The sequence below is a fragment of the Paramormyrops kingsleyae genome, chromosome 1, assembly GCF_048594095.1.
Source record: "Paramormyrops kingsleyae isolate MSU_618 chromosome 1, PKINGS_0.4, whole genome shotgun sequence".
Taxonomy (NCBI): Eukaryota; Metazoa; Chordata; class Actinopteri; order Osteoglossiformes; family Mormyridae; genus Paramormyrops; species Paramormyrops kingsleyae.
Window position 1 is genome coordinate 19,740,623 of NC_132797.1, and position 15,317 is coordinate 19,755,939.

Here is a 15,317-nt window from a genome sequence, read left to right on the forward strand (position 1 = left end):
AAGGGAACAACAGGAGGGGGGAAATCAAACCAAACAAACAGAAAGACAAAAGAAGGACAGAAGCGTCACTCAGGCTGTAGCAGGCAGAGACACACAGACACCTGTCTGTCAGTCAGAGTGGCACGTGTGTGTAGATCCCAGAGAGGTGCTGTCATGACGGTGTTTCCTTAATGAACTGATTTATGGGTCCAGAGCTGAGAGAGTGAAGAGTTTCTCTCCTTCTCTTTACAGGTTGTCAGATTGTGGTGTCACAGATACAGGCTGTGCTTCTCTGGCTTCAGCTCTGAGGTCAAACCCCTCACACCTGAGAGAGCTGATTCTGAGCCAAAATAACACAGGAGACTCAGGAGTGATACAGCTCTCTGCTGTACTGGAGGATCCTAAATGTCAGCTGCAGAAACTCAGGTTTGCAGTCAGTTTCCTTGCAGGAAAATTTGTATAAACATTTAAACAACGTCAAATTATTATATACATTATTTGCAACAATTGTTTAAATGAGTTGAATGTTTGATTATTAATAGTAAACTAGCTATTTAACAATAGACATTTTGCATTGCAGATATTTTCCTCATTGAACTGAATGTGTGTCCAGAGCTGAGAGAGTGAAGAGTTTCTCTCCTTCTCTTTACAGGCTGTCAGGCTGTAGAGTCACAGATACAGGCTGTGCTTCCCTGGCTTCATCCCTGAGGTCAAACCCCTCACACCTGAGAGAGCTGGATCTGAGTGACAATAACACAGGAGACTCAGGAGTGATACAGCTCTCTGCTGTACTGGAGGATCCAAAATGTCAGCTGCTGATACTCAGGTTAATAGTCAGATTGTTTCCTTGCAAGCAACATACAGTTTGGAAAATGAGTATTGAACGTATCAACATTTGTCTCAGCTAATACTTTTCTAATGGAGCTATTGAAATGAAATTTATACCAGATGTCGGAAACAACCCAAGTAATCCACAGATACAAAGACATTTTAGCAAGACAATGATCCCAAACACACAGCGAAGGAAACTCTCAATTGGTTTCAGAGAAAAGAAAATAAAGCTACTAGAACGGTCAATCACCCCACTTGAATCCAATTGAAAAGAAAGAACTGTTCATAGGAGAGGTTCTTGGAACCTTCAAGATTTTAAGACAGTTTGTGTGGAAGAATGGGCCAAAATCACACCTGAGCAATGCATGCAGCTAGTTTCCATAGAGGAGGCATCTTGAAGCTGTCATTACCAACAAAGGGTATACCAAGTATTAAATAAATTTCAGTAAGCATGTTCAATACTTATTCCCTGTGTCATTTCACTTTATTACACATAATTTATGGACTTATTTGTTTGGATTTCTTTGTATATATGGATTACTTGGGTTGTTACCAACATCCGGTATAAATTTCATGTCAATCACCCCATTAGAAACAAACACTGCTCAAAAGATTAACAGAATACATGGAAAACACATCAGATCTCAATGGAAAAAAAATTATGCTGGATATCTGTACTGATATGGACTGTGTAATGTGTTAGGAACGAAAGGATGCCACAACCTACAGGGGGTTAAATTTAAAGATGAAAATCAAAGTGAAAAAATTGATGCAGCAGGCTAGTCCATTTTGCCGAAATTTCATTGCAGCAACTCAAAATTGTACTCAGTAGTTTGTATGGATCCCACGTGCTTGTATGCATGCCTCACAACATGGGGGCATATTCCTAATGAGATGTCAGATGGTGTCCTGGGGAGTCTCCTCCCAGATCTGGACCAGGGCATCACTGAGCCCCTCTGAAGTACAACTTGGTGGCGTCAGATGGACCAAAACATAATGTCAATGTTATCAATTCCTTCATCCTCCAGGAACTGCCTGCATACTCTCACCACATTGTCGTGCACCAGGAGGCACCCAGGACCCACTGCACCAGCGTAGGGTTTGACAGTGGGTCCAAGGATTTCATCCTGATACCTAATGGCAATCAAGGTGCCGTTATCTAGCCTGTAGGGGTCTGTGTGTCCCTCCATGGATATGCCTCCCCAGACCATCACTGACCCACCACCAAACCGGTTATGCTGAACAATGTTACAGGCAAAATAATGTTTTCCCTGGCTTCTCCAGACCCTTTCACGTCTGTCACATGTGCTCAGGGTGAACCTGCTGTCATCTTTGAAAAGCAGAGGATGCCAGTGGCAGACCTGCCAAATCTGGAATTCTATGGCAAATGCTAATCGAGCTCCACGGCGCTCGGCAGTGAGAGGATGTCGGGCCCTCAGGCCACCCTCATGAAGTCTGTTTATGATTGTTTAGTCAGAGATATTCACACCAGTGTCCTTCTGGAGGTCATTTTGTAGGGCTCTGGCAGTGCTCCTCCTATTCCTCCTTGCACAAAGGAGCAGATTCCAGTCCTGCTGATGGGTTAAGGACCTTCTATGGCCCTGTCCAGCTCTCCTAGAGTAACTGCCTGTCTTATGGAATCTCCTCCATGCCCTTGAGACTGTGCTGGGAGACACAGCAAACCTTCTGGCAATGGAATGTATTGATGCGCCATCCTGGAGGAGCTGGACTTCCTGTGTGACCTCTGTAGGGTCCAGGTATCGCCTCTTGCTTCAGTCATGTGAAAAAATTAGGACACCCCATTAAATGTTTAGTTCTTTATTAAGAAATATCGACATATCACTATTAAATCTTCTTTCAAAACATATGTGTAGATAAAGGTGATGTAACTGTATTACCTATGCAAAAAAAAGAAACAAATTCACTTATTTAACAGAAGAAATTAACTATGATGCCAATTTCCACTTAGGAAAAAGTTAGGACACTCTCACATCCATTATTATTTAAAATGCAGGCCTAGAGTTATTATTATTTAGTTAGGTTTCAAATATAATTAGATATGTTGATATTTCTTAATCAAGTACTAAATATTTATGTCCTAATTTTTTCACATAACTGTATCAGTAGTGACACTGACTGTAGCCAGATGCAAAACTAGTGAAAAAACAGTCAGAAAAGATGAGGAGGGAAAATGTCAGTGGCCCCCACCTGTTAAACCATTCCTGTTTTGGGGGTCGTCTCATTGTTGCCCCTCTAGTGCACCTGTGTTAATTTCATTAACACCAAAGCAGCTTAAATTTATTAACAACCCCCTCTGCTACTTAAGTGACTAGATCAATACCCCAGAAGTTTAATTGACTTGATGCTATACTCTGATTAATAAGTGTTCCTTTAATTTTTTAAGCAGTGTATTGTGTGTAGGGTGTGTGTAGGGTGACCAAATAATCCATGTCAAGGAGGACATGGGTATGTTGTTGTCTTGGGTATAACGTTAAACTGCATCCGCCCCTGCAAGCGATCGTCCAATTTGCAGAGAAAAATTTTGGGGTTTGCTGGCGAAACTGGCACTCCATCTACCGTGAAACATTTCATGACAGCAAGGTCCAAACAGCTGCCCGCAGGAAGGCATCATGATGGGGATGGGGGAAAGCCTTCGGGAGCCTCATCCCCGGAAGAGTTGAAACCATCGAAGAGCAAATATGGTCAGGCCTGTTGGGGATCGGGGCTGGTGGGGTGCTGAGGCGTCACTCGCTGCTTGGCAGCACTTGGGTCCCAGTTTGAGGTGGCCCATCCACGTAGGCATGTGGAACGTCTTGTCTCTCCAGCAAGATGAACATCTTCCTTTGCTGTCAGAGGAGCTTCGTAAACGCCACATCTCGGTGGCGGCACTCTCTGAGGTACGCAGAATGGGGAGTAGCTGGATCTATGTATGTGAATACACCTACTTTTGGTCTGGTTGCTCTGGTGGCTGCCATACTCAGAGTAGCTGTTGTTGTGGCGGATCGGCTACTTCCAAAGGTGTCTGTTGTCACTCCTTTCAATGGTATTATGAGGCTCAGGCTAATAGTGCGTTCCATTTTCCCTCAGAACTCGGTTTCTGAGTCGGATTCCGAGTTTTGAAGCCGGAAGTGACTACATGCGCTCCCGTTTCTCGGACATCTGAGAAATATCTCGGAGCAGCACAGAGGATCCTGAGTTCAGAATCCAAGATGGCTGCGCCCTTTATCAACAGAAGGGAAAGTTGTAGTTTTATACTATTTAAGCACTACTTCTCATTTGTGGCTCATTAAATCGGTTACACACACTATACCGTCAACAATGGCTAACAATTAACCAGGCTAGAATTGGATTACATGATTAGTCAGATTATTTAATTTTAAGTTAGTTCGGGCTAATTGTAAGTGAACGAAGATAAAGGCCATTGAAACTATGGAATGAAGCAGGGGCCCATTTCTTCCCTCTTTAGAATAATTACCTTATAACTTCAGATGTAAAAGTCACAGACACATGCCTGATACCTAAAATCAAAGTTGACCCCTTTACAATTGATTGTAGGAAGTTCAATAACGAAATGAATAACCTGTGTATAATTTATGGACATGCGAATATAACAAAAACAGCTGGAAAAATACAAACCTTTTTTTGTGTCTTGGATTTTTGCAAATATTTTTTAAAAGTACATGATGGATTAGGTCCAATTTTAAAAATGTGGTTCCCTAACTTCTACATGTGTGCCCAATTTCATGTCATTTGATGTAGCTGAACAGGTTTTACGGAGGAAAGAACACATGGTGCAACTGGGAGCCTTTCATATCCAAAATCTATCTGAAACCTATCCAAAATGGCAATAGTGTAACTAGCAGTGTTTTGGGGTAGCAACTTTCTTTCTAAATGCATTACCACTTATGGGTCATGAGAAACATTTTGTCACACAACATCACCACACATTTGGAGGAAAATCTATATTTTATTCACACGACTTGTGCCAAACCTATCCAAAACCTATCCAAACTGGCCACAGTGTAACTAACAGTGTTTTTTGGGATAGCGTCTTTCTTTCTAAATGCATTACCACTTACGGGTCATAAGAAACATTTTGTCACACAACATCACCACACATTTGGAGGAAAATCTATATTTTATTCACACGACTTGTGCCAAATATATCCAAGACCTATCCAAAACCTATCCAAACTGGCCACAGTGTAACTAACAGTGTTTTTTGGGATAGCGTCTTTCTTTCTAAATGCATTACCACTTACGGGTCATAAGAAACATTTTGTTTCTAACCCTAACCCTAACTCCGCATAACTTTGTCCAAACAAAGCGCGACAAGTGCCCCGCATAACTTTGCCCAAACAAAGCCCGACAAATGCCACGCATAACTTTGCCCAAAAATAGCCGACAAGTACCGTACATAACTTTGCCCAAACAAAGCTGACAAGTACCGTTCATAACTTTGCCCAAACAAAGCTGACAAGTACCGTTCATAACTTTGCCTAAACAAAGCCGACAAGTGCCCCGCATAACTTTGCCCAAACAAAGCCCCGCAAAACTTTGCCCAAACAAAGCCCCGCAAAACCTTGTCCAAGTAAAAGCCAAAAGCGCTGCATTACTTTGCACACGCAAAGCTTGACAAAGGCGATGCGGAACTTTTCCCTATGTACCACAATACAATTGTTACCAAAGCAGATGTTATTTATGATTTGCTGAATCACGGAATTATAAAAATCTATAGAATAAAAGAGTAAACTGTAAATAAATGTACTTACGTGTCGAGGGTTGCATCCTCTGCGTACTCAAGACACTCCCACAAAAACTGCACCGGCAGAGAATAATTTGCGCATTTATGTACCCAGCGCGAAAAACAATGCCCAATCAGCACATCCCATACCATTTTGCAAACCTTAGAAGCACCTCTATTGGATGAAGCAGATGATACTGTAAGTTGATGTCCATACAAAAAGTTTATTATGCTGAAACATAACCATGGGCAAAGGTTCAGTATGTAAAAAATGGTATGCTAGCAGGGAATCAGGGCATGTACCTAAAAAATACTTGACAATGAAAAATGACAGTGATTGAATCATGTACATAAGAGATCAAGCTTTCAAACGAGGGTAACTTTGTCATTTTATTCAATGGTTTTCTTATAAAATTCCGAAGATGAAAAACATAGCACGAATGTAAACAATGCCGACTGACATTTTTCTGCGAAGAGTGAGCAAGCTATTTGAGAGCATGACAGTCATATTTATAGAAAAATGTGTGTTTTGTCTTAATACTGTGACGGTTTATGAATTATTCATCGTGAAAGAAATAGTTTGAAGTTCTTAGTTTTCATTCTGAAAAGTTGTCCATCTAAGCAAAAAGTCTAGCTTTTTCATACGGGTCCATGGTGTTGCTACTTCTGTGGCAAATGGAACACACCCAACTCGGTTTTCCCCAAGTTTTTAGCAGATGTGATGTAATCTCGGCAACCAAAACGTGGATCTGAAGGCAAATAGAACGCACCATAAGGCACTCCTTGGGTGTCTTGTCTGCGGTGAATGATGTCTCATTGAGGGAGACCTTTTACACGCAACTTATAGTTGATGGGTGCCCACGAGGCGACGCTCCTCTGGTCATGGGTGACTTCAGTGCGACCACAGGCACTGACAGGGATGACTATGAGGGTTGTGTCGGTCCCCATAAGTCTGGATACTGGAGTGATAGTGGGTCCATGTTCCTGCAAAAGGTCAGGGTTTTATAAATCTGACTTTTACTTTTCGTATGAATTTATATATATATAAATGAGCACCCAGGTCCTTTTAATTGATATGGTAGTTTGCAAATCCTGTCCTACCTGAAAGTGTCCTCCCTAGCTCCCTGAGATGGATTATCTGGTCACCCTATATGTGTGTAAATCCCAGTTCCTTCATTCATTGATTTGCGGGTACAGAGCTGAGAAATTGAAGAATTTTTCTCATTCTCTTTACAGGCTGTCAGGCTGTAGAATCACAGATACAGGCTGTGCTTCTCTGGCTTCAGCTCTGAGGTCAAACCCCTCACACCTGAGAGAGCTGGATCTGAGTGACAATAACACAGGAGACTCAGGAGTGATACAGCACATTGCTGTACTGGAGGATCCTAAATGTCAGCTGCAGATAATCACATGATAATCTTGCAATCAGAGACATATTGTCAGATCCCTCCTAATTCTCCCCAGGCGTGTCTTGCTCATTATCCTCAATGCTATTGTGCTAACTCTCCACACCCGCATCTTGCCAGTCATGTATATAAATGCTTACCAGTCCTGCATTCCTCCGTTCAGTCACTAATTTCAGTTCCCTTGTTCCCTGTGCCCATCCCAGTTGTAGTCTCCCCAGTTTGACCCCTCACAATCCTGTTTGGTTCCCATCTCCTGTTTTGGGTTCAATAAAGCCCCTATTTTTTCTCATGATGCCCGCCTTCGAGTCCTTTGTTTTTTGTGTCATGACACATACACTCACCTAAAGGATTATTAGGAACACCATACTAATACGGTGTTTGACCCCCTTTCGCCTTCAGAACTGCCTTAATTCTACGTGGCATTGATTCAACAAGGTGCTGAAAGCATTCTTTAGAAATGTTGGCCCATATTGATAGGATAGCAACCTGTCGGCCCATTCTACTCTGACCTCTAGCATCAACATGGCATTTTCGCCCAGAGGACTGCCGCATACTGGATGTTTTTCCCTTTGCACACCATTCTTTGTAAACCCTAGAAATGGTTGTGCGTGAAAATCCCAGTAATTGAGCAGATTGTGAAATACTCAGACCGGCCCGTCTGGCACCAACAACCATGCCACGCTCAAAATTGCTTAAATCACCTTTCTTTCCCATTCTGACATTCAGTTTGGAGTTCAGGAGATTGTCTTGACCAGGACCACACCCCTAAATGCATTGAAGCAACTGCCATGTGATTGGTTGATTAGATAATTGCATTAATGAGAAATTGAACAGGTGTTCCTAATCATCCTTTAGGTGAGTGTATATTCAATTAAAGTATTCATATATGTCAATTTATTTGAGGCATAATTTATTTACCTTCACTTTCAGCTCACACACACCGAGAACCTCTGCAGCGGCTTTCAGAGAAGGAGAGCAGTTTGCACTGTTTCTGAAGCACAGGTGCAGCTCTTCCAAGTGGTCTCTGAATGTAGCCATGTAAGGCACCTCTTTAGATGCATCCTTACAGGCTAGAGCTAGCCTATGTGCAGCACAGTGGACACTTAGGAGCCATGGGCATTTCTCTGATAGCTGTTTTGCAACTCCATTATGTCTTCCTATTGAATACATATTTTTTATTAAATTAACAAGAAATAAAATATTCAGAACAGTTTAATTATGTACAAAAAACAAGGTACGACACCTGTCATTACAGCAGCACCATCATTTCCAAGGCCAAAGATTTAGTGTGTGAAGATGCCCTTCTTGTGGATAATGTTCCTTAGTGCTGCCACTATTGAATCTGCTTGAGTCAGGCAAATCAGATCCAGGAATTGGCAGAAGACCTTCCCCTTGTTGTTCAAGTATCTAATAATGTCCATATGATACATTTTATGCATTTCAATTATCTGTATATTGAAATTGTATTGGTCAATGAAATGTTACACTTTGAGTAGACCTACCTCACATGAATGCCTAGCTGTCTGCACACAGAGACCACAGAAATATCCCTCAATATTGGCTTCTCAATGACAGTGGCCAGAATTTCTAGCATTTCATCAATTATTCGATGTGACTTATAGTTGGTGCTTGTGCCAATCTAAAACATGTTTGAAAGATTAACATTAAAAGATGCTTGACAATTAAATGCAGTATATGAATTCTTAAATTTCATGCAAGAAAACTGCAATTCATCGTCAGTATAGCGATCACATAAGACAAAACAAAACAAAAAATATGGTAAACATTTACAAAAGAAGCTTACATTGAGCTTGTCAAAATAGGTGCAGCCCAAAAGATTAGCTAGTTGCAGCAAGGCTGGATAGTTGGTGTGGTGGGCTATTTCATGCTTTATTACCCAATACATGTTATCGATCAAATCATAATAAAAATAAAAAAACCATTATTACCTGCTGTCAAACTTGACTGGCGCTGACAGGCTATTCTGTGATGCTCAGGCGTCATGTGTTTGTCAAGTTTGTCCTTTCTGTAGGACTGGCAGGGAGATTATATAAATGGCCGGGACTGGTTTCCTCTTACAACTGTCTGTTTATGCTGTCTACATATTTGACAGAACATTCCTAAAACCAAAAAGAAAACTGAAATAATCCCCTGTTCATTCTCTGTGTACTGCATTTTATCTATCTATCTATCTATCTATCTATGCATGTGTGTATGTATGTAATGTATATACTTACTAGAGCTGGGCGATATGGCCAAAAATTCATATCAGTCGATAATTATCGTGATAAGTGCGTTAAAATCGAATAAACTAGATGGTTAATCGTAGTTATAAACTATACTTTATCTTCAGAACTTAACAAACACGTGCCAAACAGTAGTGATGGCCAAAATGACGTTTCCGAAATATTTTGCTATATTTTCTATCCCCACTAGATGGAGCGCTCTGTTCAAAAAAGGGCTCAAAGCATGCCGAAAATGAAACAAAAGCGCCACGTGTACCAAATAGCATTTCGCATTTCACAAGTCCGAGATAGAAGATGAGCAAGTTATTTTAGCCATCGGAACTCTGCAGCCTCCCTTCTTCCTATCTTTTCTTAATTCTCTGTGGATTATTACCAGAGTTGGGTAATTCAGGTCCAAAGAGTAAAGGTCCAGACTAGAATTTTGTTTCAACCAACAAGTTGAATACTCTGTGACTATCTCTCTTTATATTCAACTGGTTGCTTGAAAGAAAATCCTGGCCTGGACTTTTACTCTCTTGACCTAAATTACCCAACTTTGATCATTACTATCGGGATTTCTCATGAACTGAATTTTACTGTGGATTTTCCTTTTGGATTTCACTGGATTACCCTTACTGAACAGGTTGCTTTGGACTTGCTCTCCCGGTGAGTTGCTCTGCTATTGTGAAGGTTTTGTCTGTTGTCTGCCTACCTGCCCTATTGCATTCTGTTTTGGTGTTCTGACAAGTAGTCATAGAGAAAGTGACCTCATTTTGTGATGCAAGCCTGTAGCCAGCAGCATGATATGTGTTAAATGATATCGAACTTTTATTGTGCATTTAGCATATCGATATCGAGGGAAATTATATCACAATGATTATTGTTATTGTTTTTTCACCCAGCTCTACTTACTGACTTACCAAGAGCAGTCTTGTACAGCCAGGGTGTCACGTTCGCTGGGGAGGCGATCCGGGAAGCAGGGAAACGGAGCCAGGAAGTAGGGCAAACGGGGTTTATTAAGGGAGAATCCACAGGACGGGGAAGAACGACGAGTAACATTAATGACAAGTCTGGGGAAGACTGACTCAGACGAGGACTAAATACAACAGACAAGCTACGGGTAACGAGCCACAGGTGAGAACAATCAGGGAGAAACAGGAGGTAATGAGGTGGGCGTGGCACACATTAGGAGCGGACGGAGCGGGGCGTGACACAGGGGGAGTATTTCCCCTCTGACAGCCAAGCTGGGTCAAAATCTGTCATCTGGTGGTGACTGGACTTCTGCTGCTTGTCAGGGGCAGGGCGTGCAGCACTTGGGCTCTTTTCTCTTCTTGGACCTGGAATAGGAGAGCTACTTCGGCTGCTACTCTGGTTGCTACTTGCAGGAGAGCGAGTGTTGCCATCTTCATCACCCTGGGAGCGTTTAAAAAAACGCAGATATTTTTGTCTGTTTTCTCAGTGCCGACATATTTTCCAACGCTCTGTCCACTGGTGGGAGCCTGCTCACCTGTGTGTGAGCACACGTCATTACATTACGCAATGTGGAGAGCAGAGGATGAATTGTAATCGCGACCGTGTAGAGACAAAAATGACGAGCTGTTTTGTAAATAAGATAAATAACGATTTTTTAGTTTGTTTAATAAAAGGACAATGTATAGACCTGTTCTATACTAAAGGTAACCTTAAATGACTTCTGTTGTGATCTGGCGCTATATAGAAAATAATCCATCCATCCATGATCTATACCGCTTTATCCATCTAGGTCGCGGGGAAGCTGGAGCCTATATAAAATAAAATTAAATAAAATTAACTTGACCTTTGGGGGGGGGGCTAATATAATGGTAGGGGAAACACTGCTCCTCAAATACCTTTATGCACTTTCCAGCCCCATCTGCCAGGACTGGGAGTCTGAGAAGCAGGCCCTCCAGATCCTGTCCTGCCCACGGCACATACTTTGTCTGTGCTCCTTTCACCACCAGGGGGAGCATCGGAGTGTCCCTATTGGGGGCCTCACAGCCCTCATGCTTCCCCTGTTCTATGATCTGCATTATCCTCCTCTACTCCTTTCTCACTCTCCGTTTCTATCTCCTTCTCCTGAAACTGACTCCAACCTCTACTTGCTCTGTACCCCACCTTTATCTCACTCCCTTTTTTCTCAGACCCACATGCCTGGCCTTCTGTTATTATCTCACTCCCTTGCAGTCCTTCCTCCACAGCCTGCCGCCACAGCAATGCACTCACTTCCCTGTACCCATCGAAACAACTTGCCGTTTCTTTCTGTTCCCTACTTGCTTCATCCTTCTGTTTCACTTCCCCTCCGAACTTTACCTTGCCTTGTATTACTGGAAACTGGCCCTTATATAACAGAGGTGGCCCATCCGCTAACAGATACTGTCCCTGATACTGTGGAGGTCGTAACTCCTCCTGTTCTGTTTCACATTTGACTCCTGCCTGATTGTGCTCCTGATTGTGGTCCTGCACAATGTGGGAAGGAGAGATTCAGAAGGTCTTTCCATCCGCTGTCAGACTCTATAACAAAGTCCTTGCAGCAGACCACACACACATAGACTAACAAAACACACACATCCAGTACACCAGGGTAATACACCAGGGTGTTTTTCTTATGTGCGATATTTCTTGAGTACAATTCCACAGTGTTGTACATATATTTATATTTATATATCTCCACTTGTACATATATATAGTTTTTATCCTATTGTTTTTTTAATTTGTGCTGCTCTATTCTTGTACTGTCCAATTTCTGCCGTGACAATGCAAATTTCCCACTTGTAGGACTAATAAAGGATTATCTTATCTTATCTTATCTTATCTTTTATCTTATCTTATCTTATCTTATCTTTTGCCGATTTTTGCTGCATTGTGGATCGGGTGGCGGCCAAGGGAGGCCCTGGCGGTCCGATCCCCGGCTGACAAAACTGGCTTTTGGGACATGGAATGTCACCTCTCTGGTGGGGAAGGAGCCTGAGCTTGTGTGTGAGGTTGAGAGGTATCGACTAGATATAGTTGGGCTCACCTCAACACATAGCTTGGGTTCTGGAACCAATCTCCTGGAGAGGGGCTGGACGCTCTTTTACTCTGGAGTTGCGGCGGGTGAGCGACGCCGGGCTGGGGTGGGGCTATTGGTGGCCCCACAGCTCGGTGCATTAACAACGGAGTTTACCCCGTTGAACGAGAGGGATGTTTCCCTGTGCCTTCGGGTCGGGGATAGGTCTCTGACTGTCATCTGCGCTTATGCGCCGAATGTCAGTTCGGAGTACCCGGCCTTCTTGGATTCCCTTAGCGGTATGCTATTTGGCGTGCCGCGGGGGGATTCCATCGTTTTGCTGGGGGACTTCAACGCTCATGTGGGCAATGACAGTGTGACCTGGAAGGGGGTGATTGGGAGGAACGGCCTCCCTGATCTGAATCCGAGTGGTGTTCTGTTATTGGACTTCTGTGCAATGCATGGTTTGTCCATAACGAACACCATGTTCGAGCATAAGGGTGTCCATAAGTGGACATGGTACGAACATGCCCGGGGCTACAGGTCGATGATCGATTTTATAATCGTATCAACTGATCTGCGGCCCTCCGTCTTGGACACTCGGGTAAAGAGAGGGGCAGAGCTGTCAACTGATCACCACCTGGTGATGAGTTGGCTCAGGTGGCGGGGGAGGAAGCCGGTCAGACCTGGTAGGCCCAAGCGCATAGTGAGGGTCTGCTGGGAACGTCTGGCAGAGGCTCCTGTTCGCTGGAGCTTTAACTCGTGCCTCCGGCAGAATTCCGACTGCATGCCGGGGGAGGTCGGGGACATTGAGTCTGAATGGACACTGTTCCGGACCTCCATTGTGGAAGCGGCCGTACGGAGCTGTGGCTGCAGGGTGGTCGGTGCCTGTCGTGGCGGTAACCCCCGTACCCGATGGTGGACACCAGAGGTGAGGGGGGCCGTGAAGCTGAAGAAGGAGGCTTACCGGAAATTATTAGCCCGGGGGTCTCCGGAGGCAGCTGACGGGTACCGGCGGGCCAGGTGGAACGCGGCTCGGGCGGTCGCAGAAGCAAAAACCCGGGCGTGGGAGGAGTTCGGTGAGGCCATGGAAAGTGACTTTCGGTCGGCCTCAAAAAGGTTCTGGCAAACCATACGGAGTATCAGGAGGGGTAAGCAGCTCCTGGTTCCTACTATTTATAGTGGGGGGGGGGGCTGTTGACCTCACCTGGGGACATCATCTGGAGGTGGAAGGAATACTTTGAGGACCTCCTCAACCCTGCCTCAGGTACATCTACGCATACTGCCTTTGAGACATCTGAGGGCACAGAGCCCGGGGGTGCTGGGGGGGCTTGCCCATCACTGAGGCTGAGGTGGCCGGGGTGGTTAAACAACTCCGTGGTGGCCGGGCCCCGGGGGTGGACGAGATCCGCCCGGAGTACCTGAGGGCTCTGGATGTTGTGGGGCTGTCGTGGCTGACACGCCTTCTCAACAGTGCGTGGAGGTCAGGGACAGTGCCGCTGGATTGGCAGACCGGGGTGGTGGTCCCCTTATTTAAGAAAGGGGACCGGAGGGTGTGTTCCAACTACAGGGGGATCACACTTCTCAGCCTCCCTGGGAAAGTCTATTCCGGGGTACTGGAGAGGAGGGTGAGATCGATAGTCGAATCTCGGATTCAGGAGGAACAATGCGGTTTTCGTCCTGGTCGTGGAACACTGGACCAGCTTTATACCCTTGCAAGGGTACTGGAGGGGGCCTGGGAGTTTGCCTATCCAGTCTACATGTGTTTTGTGTATTTGGAAAAGGCTTACGACCGGGTTCCCCGAGGTGCTCTGTGGGGGGTGCTTCGAGAGTATGGGGTCCGGGGTCCACTGTTGTGTGCGATCCGGTCCCTGTATGAACGGAGCAGTGAGCTTGGTCCGCATTGCCGGCAATAAGTCGGACGTGTTCCAGGTGCGTGTTGGGCTCCGCCAGGGCTGCCCTTTGTCATCGGTCCTGTTTATAATATTTATGGACAGGATTTCTAGGCGCAGCCAAGGCGTCGAGGGTGTCCAGTTTGGTGACCTCAGGATTGCCTCGCTGCTTTTTGCAGACGATGTCGTCCTGTTGGCTTCATCTGCTGGGGATCTCCAGCATGCACTGGGGCGGTTCGCAGCCGAGTGCGAAGCGGCAGGGATGAGGATTAGCACCTCCAAGTCCGAGACCATGGTTCTCAGCCGGAAACGGGTGGTTTGCCCTCTTCGGGTTGGGGAAGACGTACTGCCTCAAGTGGAGGAGTTTAAGTATCTCGGGGTCTTGTTCACGAGTGAGGGTAGGTGAGATCGGGAGCTGGATAGACGGATCGGAGCAGTGTCTGCAGTTCTGCAGGCGCTTAACCGGTCCGTCGTGGCTAAGAAAGAACTGAGCCAAAAAGCCAAGCTCTCGATCTATTGGTCCATCTTTGTCCCTACCCTCACCTATGGTCATGAGCTATGGGTAATGACCGAAAGAACGAGATCGCGAATACAAGCGGCCGAAATGATGTTTCTCCGCAGGGTGTCTGGGCTCTCCCTTAGGGATAGGGTGAGAAGTTCGGATATCCGGGAGGGCCTCAGAGTAGAACCGCTACTTCTTCACGTCGAAAGGAGCCAGTTGAGGTGGTTTGGACATCTGGTGCGGATGCCTCCTGGGCGACTACCTGGAGAGGTTTTCCGTGCATGTCCTACAGGGAGGAGGCCCCGGGGCAGGCCCAGGACTCGCTGGAGGGATTATATCTCTCGGCTGGCCTGGGAACGCCTCGGTGTCCCCCCCGAGGAGCTGGTGGGGTTAGCTGGGGAGAGGGAGGTCTGGGTGCCTCTACTGAAGCTGCTACCCCCGCGACCCGAACCCCGGACAAGCGGCAGATGATGGATGGATGGATGGACTCAAGCATAAGTTCAACTATTAATGTATGCTAATTTGTGTACCAGTATTGTAAAGTGTTACCGTTTTTTCTTCCCCTGCCAATCAGGAGTTAGGAGCCGCTTGTGTAGATCTTCATGCAGATTCAGTCCTTATTGCAACAGTGAGGTTACAACCAAAGGCTGGGCACCCTGCAGGAGTGTGTTGAATACTGTTTAGCACAATTTTTTATGCATTTTCTAATCATGTAACAATATCTAATCACTTAA

At 45.1% G+C, this 15,317-nt stretch overlaps 1 protein-coding gene across 2 annotated transcripts in view; it reads left to right on the forward strand.

Annotated features, from left to right (window-relative positions):
• LOC111841617 (uncharacterized) overlaps nucleotides 1-15,317 on the forward strand; it is a 103,051-nt gene that overhangs the window by 40,334 nt on the left and 47,400 nt on the right. Inside the window, exons 18-20 of one of the 2 annotated variants that reach the window (XM_072711448.1) lie at nucleotides 232-405; nucleotides 632-805; nucleotides 6,791-7,252. The exons of the other annotated variant lie outside the window; for it this stretch is intronic. Of the exons in view, the coding sequence (XP_072567549.1) occupies nucleotides 232-405; nucleotides 632-805; nucleotides 6,791-6,968 (526 nt within the window). The 3' untranslated portion in view covers nucleotides 6,969-7,252. Of the gene's footprint in view, nucleotides 1-231; nucleotides 406-631; nucleotides 806-6,790; nucleotides 7,253-15,317 lie in introns of those variants that run through there. 2 annotated transcript variants of the gene reach the window in all.